General features: G+C 41.3%; 1 protein-coding gene across 1 annotated transcript in view; it reads left to right on the forward strand.

Moving 5' to 3' along the window:
- The window catches only part of hmga2 (high mobility group AT-hook 2), a 161231-nt gene that overhangs the window by 123260 nt on the left and 11797 nt on the right, over positions 1 to 26174 (forward strand). Inside the window, exon 4 of the mRNA XM_043709651.2 lies at positions 1743 to 1775. Coding sequence (XP_043565586.2) covers positions 1743 to 1775 — 33 coding nt within the window. The remainder of the gene's footprint in view (positions 1 to 1742; positions 1776 to 26174) is intronic.

Genomic DNA, 26174 nt, shown 5'->3' on the forward strand with positions numbered 1-26174 from the left:
TGTTTTCCTCGTTCAGATTTATGTTAATGATCCTATGCTACTAATTGTGAGGAAGTGCAGAGAATCCTTCCACAGCCTTAAGTCTCCAACAACCAGCACCACTGAACCACTTTTGTAAAGGGGAATACTGGTTTATAATGAGGAAATGTTTATTCCACTGTACTGCGGGATACCTAACAATCATTTGGTACAAGTGCTATTTAGCAATAATGCACAAAAGGTTATAATGGTTTAACAGGCAACACTTTTCTCCGTCATAATGCATTTCTCCAATTTATTGCTTCTGTGTGTGAGGTTTTTTTCTCTTATTTAAATTGAACGTTTCAACTCCGGGATCCATTAAATTGGAAGGGTGTCTTATTTCAAGCGTAGGAAATGTGGAGGCTCACTCATACAATAGATGGAAAAGTTGGTGAGCCCAGCAACCATAGAGGGATGCCAAGCAGTCAATAAAAGGCAGCCTCGGGCTGGATACCCACCACTTGTTGCATGGTTGTTGGTTCCAGGTCTGAAGACATAAGTAGTTTTCTTGCAGATTTGTTGGAATAATAAAGTGGCAGAGTGTTGAGAACAAAATATGTGGCATTTTAAATAAATCCTAACTACACAGCCTCTGGTCTTTGAGGTCATTTTGTACTGACAGAAAATTCCTTTTCCGTTAAGTATGATCAGAAGAGCTTCCAAAACTTTGCTTCAATGAAATTGAGGCAATGCAGCTATCACTGTGTGGTGTTGAATTTCATCCTCTGTTGCTCACACTGTAACACAACAGCACTGTTCAAACAATCTGAAGCATAGCATTTCTTTGTTTTTGATATAAATTAGTACAACGTGCATTTTGATTTTTGGTCTCACACAGTATTAAGCAATATACTTCAACAATACAAAATGACCAGAGGGGGTTGTCTGCGCAAATCCAGATCCTTTTGATGCAAGGAAACAAAGTATTTAAAGAGTTAAATATTTCGGAAGAAGCCAAAAAGCCAATAACTCTGACTACAACCTGAGGCACTTGTTAATAAGGTCTGTGACTTCAATTGTTACCAGCTTTCTGAGCGATGTGTAAATCCTGCCTTTTTTCATGAATGACAATTAGAAGTATATCACACTCAATCTGTTTTCCTGAAGCCATTCATAAAAATCAGATGGCGGAGCCTGGCCAGGAGTTTTCTGGGCCGGGGTGAGAAGGGTTGGGAATAAGCAGCAGTAAACTCTTGCCCCCTCCCTCTTCTGTGGATGCAGTCATCGATGGTCCATTTGTTGAGATTATGGGAGGATTGAGTGCTTTTTGGAGGGCAGCTGGTAAAATTACTTTGACACATACTGGGCTCCGAGCCAGTGCTGGCCTTGATTCAGACATTGTCTTTCCCCTCATTGAACTGTCAGGACCTAATTCATGGAAAAAAAAAGTCAGTGAGCTGGCAGCTTTCTCAGAGTGTTTCTTTTAGCCACAGCATGCAGAAGTCAAATGAATTCAAACTGCGCAACCACAGCCATTCTTTCTCTTAGTATAACATTTCTTCTGATGTGAACAGATATGGGGATATACAGGTATTTGTAAGTTAGCAAGGAATGAGCGATGTGCAGGAAAGTGTTTGTGAAGGAAAAGCATTTTACTGTGAAATTAAGTATAGGGCGTTCCGTATTATGTTATACTTGACATGTTGGTATGCTTACAATTACGGAGAGTGAAAAACAGCATGAATACTTGATGGAATCTAACTGTAATTTGTTTCTTTCAGCCACAGCAAGAGGTCCAGAAGAAGCCTGCTCAGGTAGGGTGTGTTTTTATTGTATCATGAATCCTCAAATAAGGATTTAAGTCCAGAGATATCAGGAATAGGGAGGTGATGAGCCTGCATTGCTTTCAAAGTTGGAGTTAATAACAAGGACATGAGCTCATGTGGGTTTCCTAATCTCAGCTGTCTGAGGAAATAGTGATAAATTATATAAACATGGGGACTACATGGAAGTTCATGGAGGATAATGTAAATCTTACACTACATTCTGAGGAATCTCTTCATTTTCCATCTGTTTCCTCTACTGTTTCCTAACAGATATCTTTACCATGTGGTGGTCTGGATCAGTTTAAAAACTTCTGATCTTGAAGTAGACTTTGGGGTTTCTAGAGGTTGCACATGCATGGCCCATTACTTGAGCCTTTTCTTATGTAGGAAGACTTGGTAACTGGAGTAGAAAGAGAGAACTTGATCCATAGAACTGTAGTACCAGGTTCACATTCCTGTCAGTGTGGCGATGATTATCCAAATGCCTGGACAAGTCAGGAAGCCTCTTTATTGAAGTTAACGTATCCAGCTTCTAAAGGAACATAACGTTCAGTTGAGAATCTGTCTGAAGCACACAGGACCCGAGCTGCATAATGTCTGCATTAATTTCAAAGCATCAGCATTACTACAATTTCTTGGCAATAAGCCATAAGCCATATTCCAGCACCAGCAATTCTGGTAAAGCCTCTATCGACACTCAGCATTTGTCTGCCATATTGAGAATTTCACTTGTCTTTTTTAATGGAACATTTTGTGCTGGTATTAGTGATCACTAATTTCTGCACACCAATGTACAGCTGTTGTTTTGTAGGCATTATTTAACGCACTTGGTGAACTGGCAAACTGTTCAATTATGATGTTCCTTACAGTCCATCTGTTCCTAACCAGAAGCCACACATGCACTTTGTAGCAAACATTGCTCGATGATATTTAGCAGCAGAGACCCTGGCATTTCCCTCCCAAGATATATCACACTGAAGCAAGTATCTGTTTATTGCAACTAAACAATTAGGGGTGCTCACCTTTAGCATGTTTAGAACTGATTTGCCACCTTTGTGAATTTTGTTTAGCCAAATTGACACATGGAAATCCCATCACTACATCCAAGAGTCTCCAAAGATTAGATTTTCTGTTTGTGCGATACAAAGTGCATACACACTCCCTGTAGAAACACAATTTGCCAGTGCACTATTGATCTTTCCCCAGCTTGACAAGCAGAGATTATTCTAGTCATATGAGCACTGGCGTGCAGAGGTATCTGAATTAAACGCAAAGAATTATAAGTCCCCTGTGGCAGACCTGCCTCTCTCAAGGCTCCATTAGTGAGCCAGTGTGGCTGGTCAAATATCAAAAGTGCCCTAAATCTTATTTACCTATTTACAGGGTCAAAAAAAGAATTGTAGTCCATCTGGAAAGTCCCAAGTCCTAATGTTTCTCAATCCCACTTAAATATGTATTTAATTTTCCCACATTATCGGTCTCCCTGGGCACTCCATTCCACATGTTCACATCCTTTAAATATAACCTGTTGGAAGTGCCTTCCTTCGAAGCTTGAGCCTATATAAAATCATGAGGCCTGGATAGAGTACATGGGGAAAGACACATTTTCCATTGCAGTGAGATCAATAAGCAGGGGACATAGATTTGAAGTAATTGGTAGTGTGATTAGAGTGGAGCCGAGGAGAAACAGTGTCACACAGAATCACTGTCTTAAAATCACTGCCTGAAAGGGAAACAGAGGCACAAATTCTCATTGCATTTAAAACAAAATTCTTGGATATATACTTGAATTGCTCCACAAACATTACTACCCCCACCACTATCACTCAGCAGTAGTGGTGTTCCCATCTACAAGATGCACTGCAACATTTCACAAATGCTCCTTTGAAACCCATGACCATTACCATCTAGAAGAACAAGAATGACAGACACATGGGAACACCACCACTTGCAAATTCAGCTCTACGCCACTCACTATCCTGATTTGGAAATATATCACTGTTGTTATGATGTCATTGGGATAATATCCTGGAATTCCCTCCCAAATGGGATTTTGTCTGTAGCTGTAGCACATGGAAATGTTGCAGTTCCATCAGGCAGCTCACCACCACCTTCTCGAGGGCAACTAGGAGCGGGCAATAAATGCTACACAGAGCGACATCCAAACCCCAAGGCCTCCCATGAGTGAATAAAAGAAAATCTGTAGGATCTTAACCAAGAGCTTAAAAATGGGGTTTGGCTGGATAGCTCTGCCATTCAGGTTCCTTGTACACTTTCATCCTGCCAAACAGAAATAGCAATTGAGCTCTTTAGCTATAGGCCAAGATCTGGTCACCTTTCCTTTCTGCTGTTGCTCCTTAGATTCAATAAGTTATCCATCAGTACACCCAAACCATGCCTGTGCTTTTCTTTAGCCTAGAACTATTATGACGATACCATGGCTTTAAGAGGTATATTTTTTCTAGTTTGTTTTAATGAAGAAAAGTTGTGACAGAGGCTTTGAGCAGTCTATTTGAAAGTTAATAAAGCAAACAGCCTTTGAGGTCTTGGGTGTTTTTTTAAAAGTGGAACAATAGAAGCAGCCTGAATGGGTGGGGTCAAGTTCCCACAGAACCAAGTATTATTTTAATTTTAGCCTTCAAGACTGGGGTCTTGAAGCTCGGTATAGAAGCTTTTATTCCCCTCTCTGTTACAGCTAAAGGCTAGGGTTCGCTTCCTGCTGCTAGAATTGCATGTGAGGCAAATGTATTTTACTGAATTTATCTTTGCCACGAGTATATATAGAATTATATATAGAATCCCTACAGTATGGAAACAACCCTTCGGCTCAATGTGGGCACACCAACCCTCCGAAGAGTATCCCATTCCCCTATCCTCCTACTATATATTTATCCCTTACTAATGCACCTAATGTACACATCCCTGAACACTGGGCAATTTAGCATGGCCAATTCACCTAATCTGCACATCTTTGCATTGTGGGAGGAAACCGGAGTACCTAGAGGAAACCCATGCAGACACTGGGAGAACGTGCAGACTCTGCACAGGCAGTTGCCCAAGGCTGGAATTGAACCTGGGTCCCTGGCACTGTGAGACAGCAGTGCTTATCACTGAGCCACCGTGCTGCCCCTATGTTTATGGGATGTTACTATATTGGAACAGTCAATTAGTAGTAGTTAATCATATTTTATTAAGCATTTTGATAGAGTTACAGTTACGCCAATTCTTTTTTTCTTTTGTTTGCATTTTAACTATAGTATATGAATAAGTGTGTTTAGTTTCAAGCCTGTGAGCTTGACCAATCAAATTGCGTCCAGAACACAATGCCTTATAATACCTTTTAAAATGGTAAAAGGTAGGGTCTAGACTATCGTCGTTAATATATTTTGAGGAAGTTTTGGTCTGGTCCATAACAAACTTGGAACTCTTGTCAGGATCAAAATCTCTCATTCCAGGTTGGGTTTAGGATTATCAGACTTGAAGGCAATGAGTGGTGAGTGTTGGTGTTCTCTTTTTAGGTGTTGAATTTATTTAAATTCAATAGGTTGTGCCCCTTGTACTAATAGCTCGTTCAGTCACGAAGAGTTTTCTGGAAGTGGAAGAAGTCACTTTGGGAGTTTTACAGAAAGTGGAATTGGGAGACACACTGGAGTTGGGGGTTGCTTCTTGTTTGTGTGAAAAGAGGAGGTAATTGCAGCAATAACTTGATATTCATAATCACCAGGGGCCATATGAATCTTGGGAAATGGCTAAAATTCTATTGTAAATAACGCCGCTTGAGTATGAAAAGAAAATGAAACAGTTTGAACAATGATTGAAAGCAGAGATTTAAAAAACAACAAAGGAAAGGAAGGCCCTAGCAGAAACAAGGGAGAAAGAGAGTTTTTGAACATGAGGGATTGGAATTGAAAATCTCAAAATTGACTTAAATGGTGGAAGTAGAGGTGAAAAATCAGTTGCGATGAGGACAGTGATGGAGAGCAATCCCATTGTAGCCAAAGACCTGGTGGAGATCTGTTTAAATATGTCCAAGTGTTGTTAAAGTTCAACGAGAAGCATGTAGAACCCTTTTTGATTTAATTTGAAAAAGTGGTTAAACAAATGAAATGGCCGATGACCATGTGGGTATTGTTGATCCAAACAAAGTTGCTAGATAGAGTTAGTGAGGTACTTGCAACAGAGGAGGTATCTGAGGTGCATGAGAAGGTGAAGAACGCCATCTTAAGTGTATATGAGCCAGTATCAGAACAGCATTTCAAGAATATAAGGAGGGAACTTGGTCAAACATATATTGAGTTTGAAAGAATTAAAGTAAGTAATTTTGGTATGTTGATAAGATCATCGAAAATCAAACATTTGACGCTCTTAGACAATTATTTTGGAAGAGCTCAAAACGTCATTTCCTGAAGTAGTGACAATTCGTGTGGAAGAGCAGAGAGTTAAGAATGCAAGATTAGCAGCGGAAGTTGCAAATAATTAAATTGACTCTTAAATCAAAGTTTCAATTCCAGCATCAATTTCAATCTGTGAGGGATAGAAATTGGGGGAAAAGAGAAATCCTCAGATGGTGAGGAAAAAGGAGATCTCATTGAAGATAGTAAAGAGAATTTACCACAGAGGAGAAAGTAAACAGGTAGAAAAGCTGAGGTGTTTTCACTAATAAAGAGGACCATATGAAATCGGTGTTGGTGTTAAAAAAAGCACTGGGAAAACAGATGTGAGAAAATGGGATAAACCCTTGAGTTTTGTTAAAGTGGTGAAGGAAAGCATAGTGGAGGCTAATAAGCTGCAAAATAATGTACAACCTGATCAAAGGTTAGTTGAGAAGAAAGTACAAGATCTCTTTAAAGAATTTACTTGCATGAGTAATGTTTACTCATGTATGCCAGGGGGAACAGGTAAAGAAATTAAGGTTTTAAAGGATGTGGGAACAAGTCAGTTTTTGATGAGAGTTGAGATATGTAATTCAGAAAGAGTTGCCAGAAAAGTGGTAATATGTGGAATTCATGGTGAGAAGAGCAGTGATCCGTTATGTAAAGTAGGGTTACAGAGTCTGGTGAAAAGTGGTGGGAGAAGTAACAAAGAAATGTTTGGTTTCAGAAATCCAGTTTATCCTTGATAATGATATTGCTGGATCATAGATGGGAGTGATGACTACTGTGGTTGGAAAATCAGACAACTGAGGTGTTACAGGAAGTATATCATGGGATTTTTCCTGACTCTGTGATAACAAGGTCGCAAAGCCACAGGTGAAAACAGGATGTGAAATCAAAGAGAAGTTGAAATTCAGAAACTGTTTGATCAAATGGTTGAGAAAAAAGCAAGAAAAGATGGAGGACAAAATATATATTTTTAGTTCAGTGAAGTCTGCTGAATTACAACAGAGAGAGGAAAAACTAAAACAGTTGTATCAAAAAGCATGCAGAAGAACCTGAGTGTATCCCAGAATATTACTATCTTAAAAATGAAGTCTTGATGAGGAAATGGCGACCATCACATATTCAGGTGGATGAGAAATGGGCAGAGGTTTATCAAGTCCAGTGCCTTATAGAAAGCACATGTTGCAGCTAAATTGAATTAATAACTAAGGTCATTTGGGAGTATAGAAAATTTAAGGCAAAATACAAAAACCTTTTATTGGTGTAGACTGCATAAAAATGTGGTTGAATTTTGCCACATGTCATATGTGTTAGGTAATTGGAAAAACTCAGGCAGTGATAAAACCAGCACCCTTAATACCCATTCCAGCATTTGAAGACCTTTTTGAAAGAGTCTTAATTGATTGCACAGGACCACCAGGGATATATTTCCCTCCCCACCCCTTTCCACCTTCCGCAAAGACCGTTCCCTCTGTGACTACCTGGTCAGGTCCACGCCCCCCTACAACCCATCCTCCCATCCTGGCACTTTCCCCTGCCACCGCAGGAACTGTAAAACCTGCACCCACACCTCCCTCACCTCTATCCAAGGCCCTAAAGGAGCCTTCCACATCCATCAAAGCTTTACCTGCACATCCACTAATATCATTTATTGTATCTGTTGCTCCCGATGCGGTCTCCTCTACATTGGGGAGACTGGGCGCCTCCTAGCAGAGCGCTTCAGGGAACATCTCCGAGACACCTGCACCAATCAACCAAACCGCCCCGTGGCCCAACATTTCAACTCCCTCTCCCACTCTGCCGAGGACATGGAGGTCCTGGGACTCCTTCACCACTGCTCCCTCACCACCAGACGCCTGGAGGAAGAATGCCTCATTTTCCGCCTCAGAACACTTCAACCCCAGGGCATCAATGTGGACTTCAACAGCTTCCTCATTTCCTCTTCCCCCACCTCATCCTAGTTTCAAACCTCCAGCTCAGGACTGTCCCTTGTCTTGTCCGGACTTGTCCGACCTGCCTATCTCCTTTTCCACCTATCCACTCCACCCTCTCCTCCCTGACCTACCACCTTCATCCCCTCCCCCACTCACCCATTGTACTCTATGCTACTTTCTCCCCACCCCCACCCTCCTCTAGCTTATCTCTCCACGCTTCAGGCTCGCTGCCTTTATTCCTGATGAAGGGCTTTTGCCCGAAACGTCGATTTTGAAGCTCCTCGGATGCTGCCTGAACTGCTGTGCTCTTCCAGCACCACTGATCCAGAAATCTGGTTTCCAGCATCTGAAGTCATTGTTTTTACCTACCTGATTGCACAGGAACCCTACCTAAAACAAAAAGTGGGAATCAGCATTTTTTGGGAATGTTGGATGTGTCTACTAGATTTCCAAAGACCATTCCATTATGCAGTATCACAGGCAAAAGGATTGTAGAAGAGTTACTCAAATATTTTACTAGATAACAGACTACCCACAGAAATACAATCAGATCAAGGATCAAGTTTTACATCAAGGAAGTTATGGAAAGCTTAGGAATAAAACAATTCAAATCCACTGTGTACCATCCAGAAATACAGGGAGCATTAGAACAGTGCATCACACTTTAAAGACCATGTTAAGGGCTTATAGTTAAAACTGCCTAGAGAATTGGGATAAAGGAATTCCATTCATAGATTTTGGAATTAAGGATGCATCTAATGAATCAACTAAATTCAGTCCATTTGAATTAGTTTTTGGATATGAGGTGAGAGGACCACTGAAATTGAAGAGAAATTGGTAAGTCAGAGTTCAGAGAATGCATATTTGGATTATGTGTCGAATTATGGAAAAAGATTAAATAGAGCGGGTGATTGTCTTGCTAGCATTTGAGAGTAGCACAGCATATGATGAGACAGGAAGCGGACAAGAAATCAAAAATTCACAATTTTGCTCCCAGCAGCAGTGAATTTTTTAAAGGCAAGGCTTAGTGACCTTATCAAATCAAAGTTAAAAATCACACAACACCAGGTTATAGTCCAACAGGTTTAATTGGAAGCACTAGCTTTCGGAGCATTGCTCCTTCATCAGATCGTTGACAAATAAATCTGTTGGACAATAATCTGGTGTTGTGATTTTTAACTTTGTACACCCCAATCCAATACCAGTGTCTCCAAATCATTATCAAATCAAAAGGAAATTGAAGTGAATTATTTGATAAGAATGCCAGATGGAAAGAAATATCTCTTTGTCAAGTGAATGTGCTCAAAAGGTATGCTGATAGAGAAGAAAAACAAATGGAGAATGTGTTTCTGGTTACAACACCCAGTGAAGAACCAAGTTCAGATGGTTCTGAATTGAACATTCCTCAAATTAAATTGGACAATGAGGAACTTCTCAAAAGTTGGGATAAATTATTGAGTCACGTTCCAGAGGAACATCAAAATAATGGAAAAGAGTTATTACAATTCCATAAAGAGATGTGTGTATAAACTAAGCAGTACTAATCTACTTATGCATGATGTAGATATAGGAAACACTATTCCAATTAAGCAGCATCCATATAGGCTTAACCCTGTAAAGTTGGCCCAGGTTCAAAAGAAAATTGATTACATATGGAGAGACAATATTACCAAAGTGAGTTGCAGCGAATGGAGCTCACCTATAGTAATGGTACCAAAGCCAAATGATTGTGTGGACTATCACAAATTCAGTGCAGTTTCAAAATCTGATTCCGATCCTATTCAGTGTGTGGAAGGTTGTATTGAGTTGGTGGGTCAAGCAACTTATATTTCAAAATTGAATTTACACAGATAATACTGGCAGGTACCTTTATCTGAAAGAATGAAGGAAATTTCAGCTTTCGTGACACTGAATGCACTGTACCTGTTTAAAGCTTAAAAATGTGTTGCTGGAAAAGCGCAGCAGGTCAGGCAGCATCAAAGGAACAGGTGAATCGACGTTTCGGGCATAAGCCCTTCAGGAATCCTGAAGAAGGGCTTATGCCCGAAACGTCGATTCTCCTGTTCCTTTGATGCTGCCTGGCCTGCTGTGCTTTTCCAGCAACACATTTTTAAGCTCTGATCTCCAGCATCTGCAGTCCTCACTTTCTCCCTGTACCTGTTTAAAGTCGTGCCACTTGGTATGACAAATGCACCAGCCACATTTCAAAGACTAACTAATAAAGTCATTTCAGGATTACCCATTTTTATTGTGATTTTTAGTCACTCACTGAAGAAACATTTGGAGGATCTATCGAAATTCTTCTATCGACTTTGGGAGGCAGGATTGGTGATGAACCTGGCTAAGAGTGAGTTCGAAAAATCGTAAGTCACATTCCTAGGCCATGTCATTGGACATGGACAGATGGCCCCATGGGATCTGAAAACAACCGCTACTGGGGAGTTGCCCATACCATCGATGAAGAGGGCAGTACTACGATTCCTGGAACTGAGTGGTTTTTAGCAAAAGGTTTGTACCGAATTTTAGCAGACTGGTTGCTCCACTGACTGACTCGTTGAAGAAGTGCAGAAACTTTTCAGTGGATGGAGGAATGTCTGAAGGCATTTGACAGCCTGAAAGTTGTTAACCACTGTCCCAGTGTTAGCCACACCTAATTGTGCAAAGCCATTCAGAGTGGCAGTTGTTGCAAGTGCTGTGGGGGTCGGTGCGGTGCTCTTGCAAGAAGACAACAAGAAGATAGAAAAACCTATTGGGTATTTTTACAGAAAATTGAATAATCATCAACAGATATACTCCACAATTGGGAAGGAAACCTTGAGTTTGGTGTTGGCATTGCAACATTGCCAGTAGTGTGTCAGAGACAATTGTATATACTGATCGCAGCCCCTTAAAGAATTTGGAAATATTTAAGGAGAAAAATTCCAGACTGTTTAGGTGGACCTTAGTATTGCAACCATTCAATTTACAATTTATAAGGGCAAGAGACTGCAATTGCTGATGAGATGTCGTGACTTTAATAAAGGAAGACAGAGGCGAGAATGAAATGGGCTGTAGCAGAGAATGTTTGCATGCTTAGTGTCAATGTAATGCATATGTATTAGATTGAACTAATAAAGTAAGATGAAAGGCTTTTTAAGTGGGTGTGGTGTGATGATGCTTTGACATTGAGGTGTATTTTGTCCTGGCTTTTTTATGAAGAAAGGTTGAGATGGAGGGTTTGAACATCTGCTCAAAGCCAATAAAGTAAACAGCTTGAGAGGCCTTGGGCTTTTTTTTTAAAGTTGGAACAATAGCAGCAGGCCTGAATGGGTGGTGTCATGCTCCCACAAAACCAAGATTTTTTTCCAGTTTTTGCCTTCAGTAGCAGTTGTTAGGGTCTTGAAGCTAGATGTGGAACCTCTTATTTCTCTCTTTTTTTACAGCTAAAAGCTGTGGTTCTCTTCCTGCTGCTAGAATTGCATGTGACACAATATATATTTTACTGAATTTGCCTTGGCCAAGGTTGTGTTTGTGGGATAGTAGAACAGTTAATTGATAGCAGTTTATATCTCTAAGCATTTTGATAGAGTTACAGTTACACCAATTCTTTTCTTTTTCTTTTGTTTGTATTTAATGAATACAAAGTGTATGAATAAAAAGTGTTTAGTTTCAAGCCTGGTAGTTTGACCAATTGAATTGCATCTGAAATACAACACCTTATATTTATATTTAAAATAAGAAAAAGCCTATCGTCTTAATATGTTTTGAGGGGTTTTGGTCTGGTCCATTATACTATAATGCTTACACAATTGATTTCCCTTCTCAAATCCTATTTGATCTTATTAAATATAATGTGCTACTCAATGTTCTAAAATTCAAACTTTGTCCTTTCTATATTGCTGCCTTCTATTGTTTGAAACCCACTCTGTGCTCCCACCCATCTTCAAAAATGGTGCCATCTGAATACATCTTTGTTTCTGTTCCCAGAAATAGTTATTCAATTATTGGGTCAGCCTCAGGGCTTTGGCTTGATTCCAAATGTTCACAGGTAGCCATCATCTTAGTGTCATCTTAACCCCAAAGTTAATCTAGTTTACCTCCTCTTATCCTCCCAAGGAAGATGATGACTTGTTGATCATTAGACAGCTGGCAGTTTAAGGTTTGACCTTTGGCTCCTGGTACCAGGAGCTCCTCATGAGAAGCACAATAAGGAACAGATCTCATAATAGAATTATATGAATGTACTGTTACACTGCATTGAGTAATGTTTTCAGCAGTTGGAACTGCAGAGTTGCAGCAACCATGACTTGCCCTTTTTTTTTGAAATGTAATCCTGGTAAACTTTGAGATGTAAATATATTGTGATTTTGTTCTTCTGTCTAGCCTTAAGGTAACTCCTTCCAGAAACTGTTGTTTCCAATCTCTTGTTCTTAACAGCGCTATTGCTGTTGTCTTCAGGTCCATGTGAGGAACCAAACCATGGTTACTTTTATCATTTCTTCCACATTTATGTACAAATTCACTAATGTGTTTACTGGAATTACACACAAAAGAAAACTTTATTGTTCTTTGCATTTTCAACATCGCCAACAGGTCTAGGTTTGTGCAAGGATTTGCCCAGACTTTGATGCACATATATTGGATTCCAGGAAATTACGTAGATTCTTCATGGCCTCAAATCATCGGCATACTTACATTTAGATGACATTTCAGATTTCCTGAGTTTTTGTTCTTCTCATTATGTGCCCAAAGGAACTGGAAATTGATATTGGAACAAATGAACTGTTCCCATAATTGCTTTCATTTGTACATGGATGGAAATTTCTTTATAACAGAGGATGTTTTTAATGATTATTACTGATCCTTTTAGTCTCGCTTTAACAGAATACATACCACATAGAAGGCCATCATTCAGCCTATTGATGCTATGCCAACTATTTGCACACGCAGTCCAGCTTGTGCCATTTCCCTGACCCTATCCCTGTAATCCTGCAATTTCTTGCTCCCTCATCTACTTACCTCATTCTCCTTTGAAAGCCTTGATTGAATCCACTTCCATCACCCTGTCAGACAGTGCATTCCAGATCATAACCACTTTTGGTGAACGTAAGTTTTTAACTCATGTCACCTTTAGCTCTTGCGGTAATCACCTTAAGTCTGTGTGGTCTGATTCTTGATCCATCCAGCAGTGCAACCAGTACTTTGATTTTTTAGTCTTTGTGTGATTTTGCAGCATTTGGGGGCTTGAGAGTCGTGCAAAAACAATTACTTTTTGACAATGAATAATAGGGTGTCACATGCTGCCATACAGAATAATCATTGCTTATGTAAATGTGATGCTTGTGCATTTAAAGAAGATTAGTATCCTGTGTGGATATAGGAAAGCCTGGAGAATCATTTCAACTGTATTATTAATGTATGTGTTTCCGATGTCCCATGTGCATACTTACAACCTGGCTGAATCGAAATCTTCATTACTTACAGTTTTTCTTACTTTGATATGGCCTTATTGGCAAACGGCAGTCCAACCAGCAATTAAATGAGACTCATTAATGTCAGCAGTGGATAGGAGGGTTAGCTAGGAAGTGCATTAACACCTGCAAATGAAACAAAAGTATAAGTCTGTTTTTGTTTCCTTTTCATTCCTACAAAGTAGATCTATTTCTTAAATTGCTGCCTCATACAGTTCACCACTTTTAAAACAAATAAGTTCTGATGTTCAAAACCCTGATTGGATCTGAAAGGTTGGAGCACGGCACACTTGTTTGAAATTTCAAATCTATGGGAACATAATGAAAAAGCAACAATTCTCATGGCCCTTAGGCCACATGGTAAGCAGTTACGTGTATGGGATTGCCTGTCAGTCTCCCATGGGTTATGACAAAGGAGCTCTCGGATGTTTCTCTAGGACCCAGTAAAGCATGTTTGCTCATCCTGGCCCCATAAGGGTATTTTCAAAACAGTCTTCTTAGCTTTTTTTTTTAAGCGTTACTCTTACCATTTCTAACCTCAGGCACAAAGCCACCCATAAACATTGCAGTAAATGACATGATCCCATCATTGGGACTGAGCAGGCCAGTCTTAAAAAGTATCCTGCTAACTGTGGGCAGGTACCCTTGCCACCTAATGAAGCGGGTTAAAATCCAGCACATGGTGACAGCAGTGGAGGTTAAGTAACTTGAGTGATCCTAACTGCCCAAGATCAGGGTAAATATGCTCTCTCCCCTGAGATATTCTTTCCTAGCAAAACCTCATTAAAACAAAATCAGCTGCACTACCTTTCAAAGGATAACCTTGATTTATTGTGTGCCATAAAAACTGGATAATTGTGATCTGTTGTAGCCTTTAATTTTGTGACATACCCCCTATTAAGTTTATAGGGATCTGATTGTATTGGAGAATGAATCAGGGTTTTGTCAGTGAAATGTCAGGTTATTGATGGGCTTTGAAGCAGATGTAATGCTGTCCAAACATCCTCTCCTCTTGTCAGAGCAAAGAGGAGTTCAGACAACGAAACTTGACCATAAGAGCCATCGATATCCAAGTTTCTGTCCTTGCCCGATATCCAGGTGTATGTGCACACACTTTCCAGTGGGAGTCAGTGGGGAATTAATAGAAACAGTCACCCCCACTTTATCATGTAAGTTATACCAAGTTTTACTGGAGCTAAATAAAAGACAAGTTATGTTTTCTTTATAATATAGACGATTATTTTATGAGATGGAAATATAAATGAAGCTTATATTTTCGAGACTAATCCCTCAGTGAAATGGGGCACTTTGTGCTGGAGTGTAAGGACTTTGATAGTAGTAGCTAGAAGTGACAAAGGAATGACCTGTATGGGTTGGTGTTCATAACTAGCTAAGGGTTGTTTGCTCATTGTAGGTAAGTTAGACATACACAAATTCTCTTAGTTCCTGCATCATCAGCTTTTGACTTAATTCTATTCCTTTTCATTAGCTTTGTCTGATCAATTGTGCACTGGTTTTCATCATTAATATTTCTTTAAATTAACAATGCAGAATGTTTTCTTTAATCCTTTAAAATGTTTTATGCTTGAAATTTTAGAAGCTGATCAGACAGAAAAATAGACTATTAGTCTGCTATTCATAAAGACAATTGGAGCTGCAAACTATTGGTTATCAAGGTCAATGAAATTTTGATTTGTTTCCATGCATTCGTTAGGCATAAGTGCGCAATTTTCCCCTCCCTGGGGTAGTGAGAAGGGAAAATAATTGGGTGGGTTTACCTTGGAGAGAAACTTGCTCCTTTGTCACAGCAGAGCTTCAAAAAAGACATCACGTTGGTGGGGTAGGTAGATAGTGGCAGATGAAGTTTAATATGAAGAAGTGTGGAGGTGATGCACATTGTAATGAGCGTGGACTGACAGTATGAAATAATGCAAATCTAAAGAATGTGCAGGAGCCATGAAACCTAGGTATGTATGTGCACAAGTTATTAAACATGGCAGGACAAGTAGGGAGTGCTGTTAATAAAGCATACAGTATACTAGGCTTCTTAAAAGGGTTATAGAGTATGTGAGTAGAGAAGTTATGCTGAACTTGAATAGGACACTGGTGAAACCGCCGTTGAAGTATTGGATCAGTTCTTGGCACCACACTGCAGGAAGGACATGAATGCATTGGAGACGATGCAAGCAGAGTGCAAGAATGTGAATGGTTCCAGAGACGAGAAACCTCAGTTATGAGAATAATTTGGAGAAGTTGAGACTGTTTTCCTTGGAAAGGAGAAGGCTGAGGAGGAAATTTTAGAAAGGTTTTCAAAATCTTTAGGAAACTGGATACAGCAGAAGGGGAGAAATTGTTCTCACATTTAAAAGGATCAAGATCCAGTGGGCATAGTTTTAAAGTGTTTTGCAAAAGATGCAAACGCAAGGTGAGAAAACGTATTTCACAAAGTGAGTGGTCTAGGTTTGGAATGCACTGCCTGGAAGAGGAAGCAGTTTCAATTGAGCTGTTCAAGACTGCATTGGATGATTGTTTCAAAAGAAGCAATATATCGGGTTATGGGGAAAGGCAGGAGAATAGCTAAAATGCTCTGAGGGCTGGTGCAGACAAGATTGGCCAAATAGCTTCCTTCTGCACCAGAACAATTCTGCAATTCTAAGGATGATCTTCTCACCCTGACACCAATTTAAGGCCTCTAAATGGTCAGTTGATGGTTGCTTGAAGGCCTCAATTTGCCACCTCCAAAGGCTCAAGAAAGGATCCAATTTTCCATGGGAAACCAGGGCGACCTGCCTTCAGGGTTAGCTGGGGCTGCATCAATTTCCTTGAATTGGGGCAACTGGAGGTATTGTGGGTAGGGGGCACTGCCCCTGCCCTTAATTCCAAATTCCCTGACCCACCTGAAATGAAACTAAAAAGTGTAGACATTTATCACTGTTGGATTCCCCCCAAGGAGTAGGCCTGGGTTGGTGGACTTTTCAGACCCACTTCTACCAGTCAGAGTCACCCGTGTTGAGGATTGTGATTGGTGAGAACCACGCCCTAACTATCAGCTGGGAATGAAGCTAACTGGTGTGTGATTGGATGAGTTTTGTCAGAGGTGGGCGGGTTGGAAGGTTGGTTGCCACCTAGCACACTTGCACTTATATTGAAACAAAGTAATGGTAAAAGCAATTTTGCCCTGACTATTTGGGTACGATTACCAATCAAGGTTTAAATGGAAACACAGAAAATAGGCACAGAAGTAATAACTTGAAACAGAGTTGCTTCATACCTTTACAAAAGTATACAATTTTGACGTGTTACTGTTGTGTGTCCATCTGGCTGTGCTGGTGGTAATCACATTAACAGTACCCATTGTACTTTTCCTGGTAAGTAAGGACATGGCTCATGGTAACCCAACATTGCTCATGGTAACCCAACAAATGGCTACTTTTTGTCCTGTTACGTTTGGATGATTTTGACATTCATGGGGGGAGAAAAAATCCACAGTCCATTCACTGACACTGATAACACTCAGGGGAGAAAGTGAGGTCTGCAGACGCTGGAGATCAAAGCTGAAACTTTATTGCTGGAACAGCACAGCAGGTCAGGCAGCATCTAGGGAACAGAAGATTCGACGTTTCGGGCACATGCCCTTCTTCAGGAACACTCAGCAAGGTGCCTTCCTTGTCAACATCCAAATTAGGAATGATTGCCAAGGACGTTGAAGTTTGGACAATCATTCATCCATCAGAACACCACTCATGTTTCTAAAGAATGTGTTATCTTGGCTCGTGAACTATAGTATAGTCCTCTCATCCCATGAGTTCTAAGTTCAAATCTAACCCAGAACAGGAAGGTTAAAAATTGATAAAAGCAAATTACTGCAGATGCTGGAATCTGAAACCAAAAGAGAATATGCTGAAAAATCTCAGCAGATCTGGCAGCATCTGTAAGGAGAGAAAAAGAGCTGACGTTTCAAGCTTTGACAAAGTGTCAGTTAGACTCGAAACGTCAGCTCTTTTCTCTCCTTACAGATGCTGCCAGACCTGCTGAGAGTTTCCAGCATTTTCTCTTTAGGTTAAAAATTGAGTTTGAGCCGCAAGGTCAGCAAACAAATTTGGACAATTGCAGCAAAGTTGATACAGCAGAACATTGCATTAATGCATGGTTAGAGTGGCAAGTGGGAAATACTGCTTGACACTCTTCAGTGAAGTAAAGTTTGAGGGATATAGGACAGATGTCAGAGGTAGTTTCTTTACTCAGAGTAATGGGGGAGTGGAACACTGCCTGCAACAGTTGTAGACTCACCAATTTTAAGGATATTTAAATGGTCATTCGATAGGCATATAGACGAGAATGGAATGGTATAGGTTAGATGGGCTTCAGATTGGTTTCATAGGTCGGTGCAACATTGAGGGCTGAAGGGCCTGTACTGTGCTGTTATGTTCTAAGGAGGCCATTAGACCCTTCAAGCCTGCTCTGCCATTCAGTATGATCATGGCTTATCATCCAAATCAGCACCCTTTTCTCCCCATACCTTTGATTCCTTTAGCCATATGAACTATATCTAACTCCTTGAAAGCATTTAATATTTTGGCCTCAACTGTTTTCTGTGACAGGAAAATCCATGGGCCCACCTCCCTCTCTGAAGAAATTCTTATATTTAAGAAAAGTCAAGGGTGTGAGATTGAAAAAAGCAACCATTCTTTTTCCCAGATAGGCAGGGGGGAAGGGTATGTATGAAACTGAGCAGCCTTTTGCTTTTGTTTACCTGTCCCCTTTGTTCGCTGTGGCTGCTTCTGCCATCATTCAGAGAGAGGGATGTCACTGAATCCAGCAGCAAGGGAGTTGCATTCACATCTGGAGATCCAGTGAGATAGCCCTGGCATTTCCGTACATGTGCCATTCCAACTGGACGGGCTGATCTGGCTCCCTCTGACTGCCTGCTTTAGTAACTGCTCCCAACCAGTTTCCCCCAATTATGTCATTAATGCTCCTTGTCAAAACACAACCAGAAAGGCAGGGAAGGAAATGAATCATAATTCTTTGAAATGTTCCATGACTTGTATCTAAAGAATCCTGGCAGATATATTGTTTGAAATGCAGGCTATTACAAGGGTAGAGGCATCACGGCTGATGTTTGAATCACCTGCCACACCCTCTTGCTGTCTGAAATAAATGCTTTTTTGGGAATGCGGCAAAACCCCAGGATCTCACTTTTCCTCTGGGCTGGTTTCAGTCATGGGTGGGTGGGTGGGAATGACATTGCAGGGTGTGATGGATATGGTGAGTGTAAATTGCATTCTCTGGGCGACAAAATAAAAATGAGGTCTTGCATTAGCATGTTGTCAGGGTACTTCCTGCCAGTCTTAGGAAAGTTGGGTGGCTCTCCTCTCACTGCCTTCCAGAAGGACAAAGTGGGGAGGGACTTTCTATGAGTCTGTCTTTCTCTCTTGAGGTGAGCTTGGTGACTAGCGGAGAGGTGTCTGCAACTTTCCTTCGGCAAAACACAAGTGACATTCTGGGGCCCTTGGAGCTATACACCAGTGAAGAAAGAAGAGAGAGGGAAGCCACCAGACCCCAGCAAGGAAAGTTTAAAGCAAATGCTCTTGTCGTCTACTGGCAGGTCCTGATCCTGACTTCCAATTGGTGGGAAAGTTGCAACAACTTTCCTGCTCCAGTCTGACTGAGTTAAAATCGCGGTCAGAGCGCAGTGTCATTTTCAAATCCTGATCTACATAAATGCTGACCTTGGCCACACTGCCTGGCAAGACTAAAGTAAAAATCACATTCATAAGAATCTAGGGGCTTTCTGGTTGGTGAATAATTGGGGCTGTTCAACGTTTGCAGCCTCTTCCATTTCCAGTAGACCTACGGAGCTGGGTGTACCCATCAGGTTTCCTACACCAGCATGTACTACTCCCAGATCCAGTAGCAATTCAATTCAAAGTTGTTTTTGAGGGAAACAACTTTGTAACAGTGCACAGGGAGTGTGCTTTTGATAAATGTGTATGATACTAATATTGGTCTAAATTCATTCTGACAGAATATAATCAATTAATCCTCTCTTGAAAGTCTAAAAATAATTATTGTCGATGGAATGTTTGGCTAAGTGTGAGGACTATGTCACTGATCCTAACAGAATAAGATGTAGGTGCAGAAACAGGTCATTCGGCCCATCGAGTCCACTCCACCATTTGGTCATTCACAGATCCTAAACATTCACATTCATTAATTATTTGGTATTCTGTTTTGTTTTTGAGGAATTGTGTCGGCTAACTTCATAGCATGAGTTTTTTTTAGTGGATTTAATTATTTTGGTTAAAGCTGACTCTTCCAATACTTGTCAGTAACAGATCCAGCTGTCGAGAATGATAGAAGAATTGGAATTGATCAACACCACCTATGTGTTGAGCTGGTATGTAAAATAAAGGGGATTTTGCCTGGTGTTGAACCCCATCAAAGTAGTGATGGTCACTGCAGCCACCTGTTGACCCTGACAATTGAGCTGGTAGTCATAGAGTCGTAGAGATGTACAGCACAGAAACAGACCCTTCGGTGCAACTCCATGCCAACCAGATATCCCAACCCAGTCTCGTCCCACCTGCCAGCACCTGGCTCATATACCTCCAAACCCTTCCTATTTATATGCCCATCCAGATACCTTTTAAATATTGCAATTGTACTAGCCTCCACCACTTCCTCTGGCAACACATTCCATACATGTACCACCCTCTGCGTGAAAAAGTTGTGTTTTCAAAGACTTGTCTGTTTGAGTTTGTAAGCCCATTTCACTATAAGCATGGCAACTCTTGACGCAGATAAATTGTTAGATTGAAAATAGTTGGAATGTGCAGTGGCTCAGAGGTAGGGACACGACCACTGTGACACAAGAGACCCTAATATGGGGAATGAATTTTCTGAGGCTCAAGTTTCATCGGGTGATCAGCTGGTTAATGATTGCATCTACATTGCACACAACAACCTGCTATCAAATCATCCTTCACTCCAGCAGCAGGTAATGAGGGCTAATCTATACAGGCTTCTCAGCGTTTGCTTTGAGTTATTTATCGCAAAGCTCGATCAAGATGATATCATAATATCATGATGTTCCAGGCTATGTGAGAAAAGCAGTGCTAGTTTGTAACTCCAGCTGCTTGAAGTGCTTTGCATTAAGTTGCATAAGATCTGCAGTTTGGGATTCAAGCTCACTGCTTTCAAGTTTCCAGTATAGTGGGAATGCTGGGTGCAGATGTGATTGAATGCACACTCCCAATGATAGCAGTAAAGTAGAAGCAGCTTTAGTATGCATTAGGATGGCGTGCAAATACATGCAGAGGCTGCTTAAAGGATTGGTTATAAACTCAGTAGTCTTTCATTCAACCAATTCCTCCGTTCCAGGGATTGAACACATAATTCAGGCTAATTCTTCGGTGCAGGAGCCAGGGAATGATGTCAGACCAGGGCCCCACTTTCCCCCCCCAGGTTGACTTTAAACATTCTCAAAGCAATGTTACGAGTTTTTTCTGACATTGAAGACAATTTTATCTTTTTAAAAACACCACCATCTGGCGTGATTTTGCCATCTGTGGGAGCTTGCTGTGCACTAATTGGTCACTGCCTTTCACACATCAGAGCAGTCAGCACACTTCAAAGATACATTGATTGGAAAGCACTTTGCGGTCACAATAGACATAATTTAATTCCGAATCTTTTTCTTTAGTTGCCTCAAACTATTCATGTCATATGTGTAAGATATGTGTTTCCAGTTCTTTGTGTTCACTCCACCCAAAACACACAAGAGTGCAGTGAGGTAGGAAAGTATTTCTAACATTTTTGATCTGAGCGAATTTGCATTTAGAAAGCGCATAACTGGATTTCTAAGACCATCCAAATTTAATGACCTTTTTTCCCAATTTCATTCATGGGTGCGGAGAGTTCATGCGTTTGGAAGTGGGGATGCCCAGGAAAATCTCAGAAAACCAGTTGTGCCAATTCACCAACATGTCCCCCCCTCCTTTCACTTTTCATGGAAGCTGCTTTAGTGATGGCAATCCATCATCCATGGCAGGAAACCAATTTAGGCTCATTGGTAACCAATTGGCAGCCATTTTTCAGTGGAAATGGCACTTTACTGGCCAGCTAGGGGGACCCCTACAGCTGGTCAGGAGGCATGTGCAGGACTAGAGATCAGACTTTTGAGAAATAAATTAAATCTACAACCTGCTTTAAGAATCACATTGGAAAGCTGTGAGTTGCTTTGAAGTCAGGGGTTGGGTATTTCCTCCCAAACTCCACGATGGGATGGACATAATCTCCAACTGATTCACTCCTCTGTTCATCCACACCCCTCACATCTCATTCTTAATGCGCACTACACTCACTGCAGTGAAGGTGCCTTCCATGTAGACTTGCCCTCCCACCTCGACCCCTGGCCTGCAGCCTCACATTTGGCAGTGATCCTGCAAGTCACATCCTGACTCCTGTAAAATTACCCAGGAGGTGTTCTGCTGCTGCTATGAACAGGACTGAGACCTGAAGAAAGTCTGGACTGCCCAAAGCTTTCCAAGTCTGTAAGATTCAACAGGCAAACATGCAGCCATTCAATGAATCACTATTCCTTAAAATGGATAGTGAGATAAATAACCAGTTGGTTTTCTTTATGGTATCGTTGGTTTTGGGAAAACTGTTAGCCTGGGCATCTGTTCATTTATTTTCTTCAAATGAAACATTTTTGACATTTATACTTTGGATCCTAGTTTTGAGAGCTCATCCAAGGATTGGATGAAATAGGTATTACATCTGTTCTGAAGTGCATTGTGAACCTAGAGAAATGCTAAAGCTCTTGGTTTGAACATCACATTGATCGAGGATCTGCAAACAATATCATCCAGCACAAAGCAAACATTGCAAGCATCTTGGCAGCCTTTGTGTGGAGCTGCAGGTAATGGGGGATTTTGCATCAGTATTTACTGTGGAAGAGGATATGGAGGATATAGAATGTAGGGAAATAGATGGTGACACCTTGCAAAATGTCCACATTACAGAGGAGGAAGTGCTGGATGTCTTGAAACGCATAAAGGTGGATAAATCCCCAGGACCTGATCAGGTGTACCCTAGAACTCTGTGGGAAGCTAGAGAAGTGATTGCTGGGCCTCTCGCTGAGATGTTTGTATCATTGATAGTCACAGGTAAGGTGCTAGCAGACTGGATCTTGGCAAACGTGGTGCCACTGTTTAAGAAGGGTGGTAAGGATAAGCCAGGGAATTATAGAGCAGTGAGCCTGACGTCGGTGGTGGGCAAGTTGTTGGAGGGAATCCTGAAGGACAGGATGTACATATATTTGGAAAGGCAAGGACTGATTAGGGATAGTCAACATGGCTTTATGCGTGGGAAATATGGTCTCACAAACTTGATTGAGTTTTTTGAAGAAGTAACAAAGAGGATTGATGAGGGCAGAGAGGTAGATGTGATCTATATGGACTTCAGTAAGGTGATCGACAAGGTTCCCCATGGGAGACTAGTTAGCAAGATTAGATCTCACGGAATACAGGGAGAACTAGACATTTGGATACAGAACTGGCTCAAAGGTAGAAGGGTTGATTTTCAGACTGGAGGCCTGTGACCAGTGGAGTGCCACAAGGATTGGTGCTGGGTCCTCTACTTTTTGTCATTTACATAAATGGTTTGGATGCGAGCATAAGAGGTACAGTTAGTAAGTTTGCAGATAACACCAAAATTGGAGGTGGACAGCGAAGAAGGTAACCTCAGATTACAACAGGATCTTGACCAGATGAGCCAATGGGCTGAGAAGTGGCAGATGGAGTTTAATTCAGATAAGTGCAAGATGCTGCATTTTGGGAAAGCAAATCTTAGCAGGACTTATACAATTAATAGAAAGGTCCTAGGATGTGTTGCTGAACAAAGAGATCTTGGAGTGCAGGTTCATAGCTCCTTGAAAGTGGAGTTGCAGGTAGATAGGATAGTGAAGAAAGCGTTTAGTATGCTTTCTTTTATTGGTCAGAGTATTGAGTACAGGAGTTGGGAGGTCATGTTGTAGCTGTATAGGACATTGGTTAGGCCACTGTTGGAATATTACGTGCGATTCTGGTCTCCTTCCTATCGGAAAGATGTTGTGAAACTTGAAAGGGTTCAGAAAAGATTAACAAGGATGTTGCCAGGGTTGGAGGATTTGAGCTATCGGGAGAGGCTGAACAGGCTGGGGCTGTTTTCCCTGGAGTGTCGGAGGCTGAGGGGTGACCTTATAGAGGTTTACAAAATTATGAGGGGCATGGATAGGATAAATAGGCAAAGTCTATTATTTGGGGTCGGGGAGTCCAGAACTAGAGGGCATAGGTTTGGGGTTAGAGGGGAAAGATATAAAAGAGAACTAAGGGGCAACTTTTTCATACAGAGGGTGGTACGTGTATGGAATGAGCTGCCAGAGGAAGTGGTGGAGGCTGGTACAATTGCAGCATTTAAAGGGCATTTGGATGGTTATGTGAATAGGAAGGGTGCTGGCAGATAGGACTAGATTGAGTTGGGATATCTGGTCGGCATGGATTAGTTGGACTGAAGGGTCTGTTTCTGTGCTATACATCTCTATGAACTCTGTGCCTTTTACAACCAATTCTGAAATAGCAGATTTCCTAATTCAGCTAGCTTCTCTCTACAACTTTAGTCCCTTCCCTGGGTTATATTCATAAAGACTCCTGGCTGATAATCTAACCAACCAGCCATTACAAAGTGTGAAACAAAAGCAGAAGTTGCAGGAAAAGCTAAGCAGGTCTAGCAGCATCTATGAAGAGAAGTATGAGTAAACATTTTGCATCCAGTGACCCTTCCTCAGAACTGATGATAGCTTGGAAAATGTTGGTTATATGCAAAAGATAGGGTGGAGGAAGGGGTAAAGAGTAAATGGTAGGTGGGGATAGAGCCTAAAGAGAGAGAGGGACAGTTGGACAGACAAAGGAATGGATAACTATCTGGCTCAGACAGAGAATAGCTGTTATGGAGACTGTCAGTGGATAACAATAGGTAGTATGTAATAGCAGACTGTGATAACAAGGCTTGGTGTGTGGGGTTGGGGGCTAGGACATGGGAGAGATCAGGCCATAAAATTATTGAACTCTATATTGGAGAGTTGCAGGGTCCCCAAGCGGAAAATAAGGTGTTGTTCTTTCAGCTTCGCTGACCTTCTCTGGAAGGCCGCAGCAAGCCTGAGACTGAGATGTTGGCCAGGGTACAGGGTGGTTTGTTAAAGTGGTGGGCAACTGGAACCTCAGGGGTTTTTTTATAGGCAGAATGTAGATAGGTACTGAGAAGGGAGGAGGTAAATGGGTGGCTGGTACACCTTCGGCGATTGCAGTGTCCAAAGGCCAAACAGACCTTCCAATGAAGCAGCACTTAACTGCACTTCACACAATCATGTCTGCTGCATTTGCTGCTCACATTGAGGTTGTCTCTACACTGGGGGAATAAAGTGTAGACTGGATAACCACTTCGCAGAATATCCTATGCTCTGCCTGCAGAAAAGACCCTGAGCTTCCAGTTGCCTGTCGCTTTAACATACCATCCTGTTCCCTGGCCAACACCTCCATCTCAGGCTTGCTGCAGTGCTCCAGTGAAGCTTAGCACAAGGTAGAAGAACAACACCTCATTTTCCACTTGGGGACCCTGAAGCCTTCTGGACTCTATATAGAGTTCAATAATTTTAGGGCCTGACCATGTCCTAACCCCAAAATCTACATGCCAGGCTTTGTTATCACATAGTCTGCCATTACATACTACGTGTTGGTAGCCTCTAACAGTCTCCACTAACAGCTATTGACTCTTCCAGCCAGATTGTTATCCATTCCTTTGTCTGTCCAACTGTTCTCTCTCTATGGGCTCTATACTGACCTATTGTTTACTCCTTGCCCCCTCCCCCCACAGTATCTTATGCATATAACCAACTCTTTCCTTGCTACCATCAGTTCTGAGGCAAGACCCAAAACATTAACTCTGATTTCTCTTCACAGATGCTGCCAGACTTGCTGAGCTTTCCCAGCAACTTCTGTTTTTGTTTCTGATCAATACAGCATCTGCAGTTCTGTCAGATTTTATTGTAAATTGTAAACCTTAATGGTAAATGTTAGCAGTCTCTTTGACCCTGGGGAGCTTCACAGCCGAGGACAATCCTATCTGTATCCAGCATCATTCAGACACTTGTGGCTGCAATTAAGAGAGAGCCAACTGAAGCAGAATCCCTTGACTTCCTGCCAGCCTAACCCCATCAGTCTATTCTTTGTGAACAAGGACTGAGGCCAGATAGGGCCACAGTCACAGAAAAGAAAGCAGTTGGTTGGGGTAGACTGGACGTCAAACAGGCATTCAAGATCTGTTTGTTTCATCCACTCCCCAAAAAAACAGGCTGAACTATTGGAGACGCAGCTCATTTCTTTGACTCTATGGACACACACAATTCCAATTTGATTATACAAGTTCAGATGCAAAATCCCCAGAGGCTTATAGATATGGGAAGAATGACACTCAATCTGAAAGACAGTAAATGTAGTATACATCTGCAACAGCATTAAGAAAGGTCAATGTCAAATGTTTCATTGGACATATTTATATACCCCTGTAGACTATATAAATTTA

The sequence above is a fragment of the Chiloscyllium plagiosum genome, unplaced genomic scaffold (genome assembly GCF_037043375.1).
Source record: "Chiloscyllium plagiosum isolate Xiang-an unplaced genomic scaffold, Cpla_swu_hap1 HiC_scaffold_19, whole genome shotgun sequence".
In the NCBI taxonomy this organism is placed as follows: Eukaryota; Metazoa; Chordata; class Chondrichthyes; order Orectolobiformes; family Hemiscylliidae; genus Chiloscyllium; species Chiloscyllium plagiosum.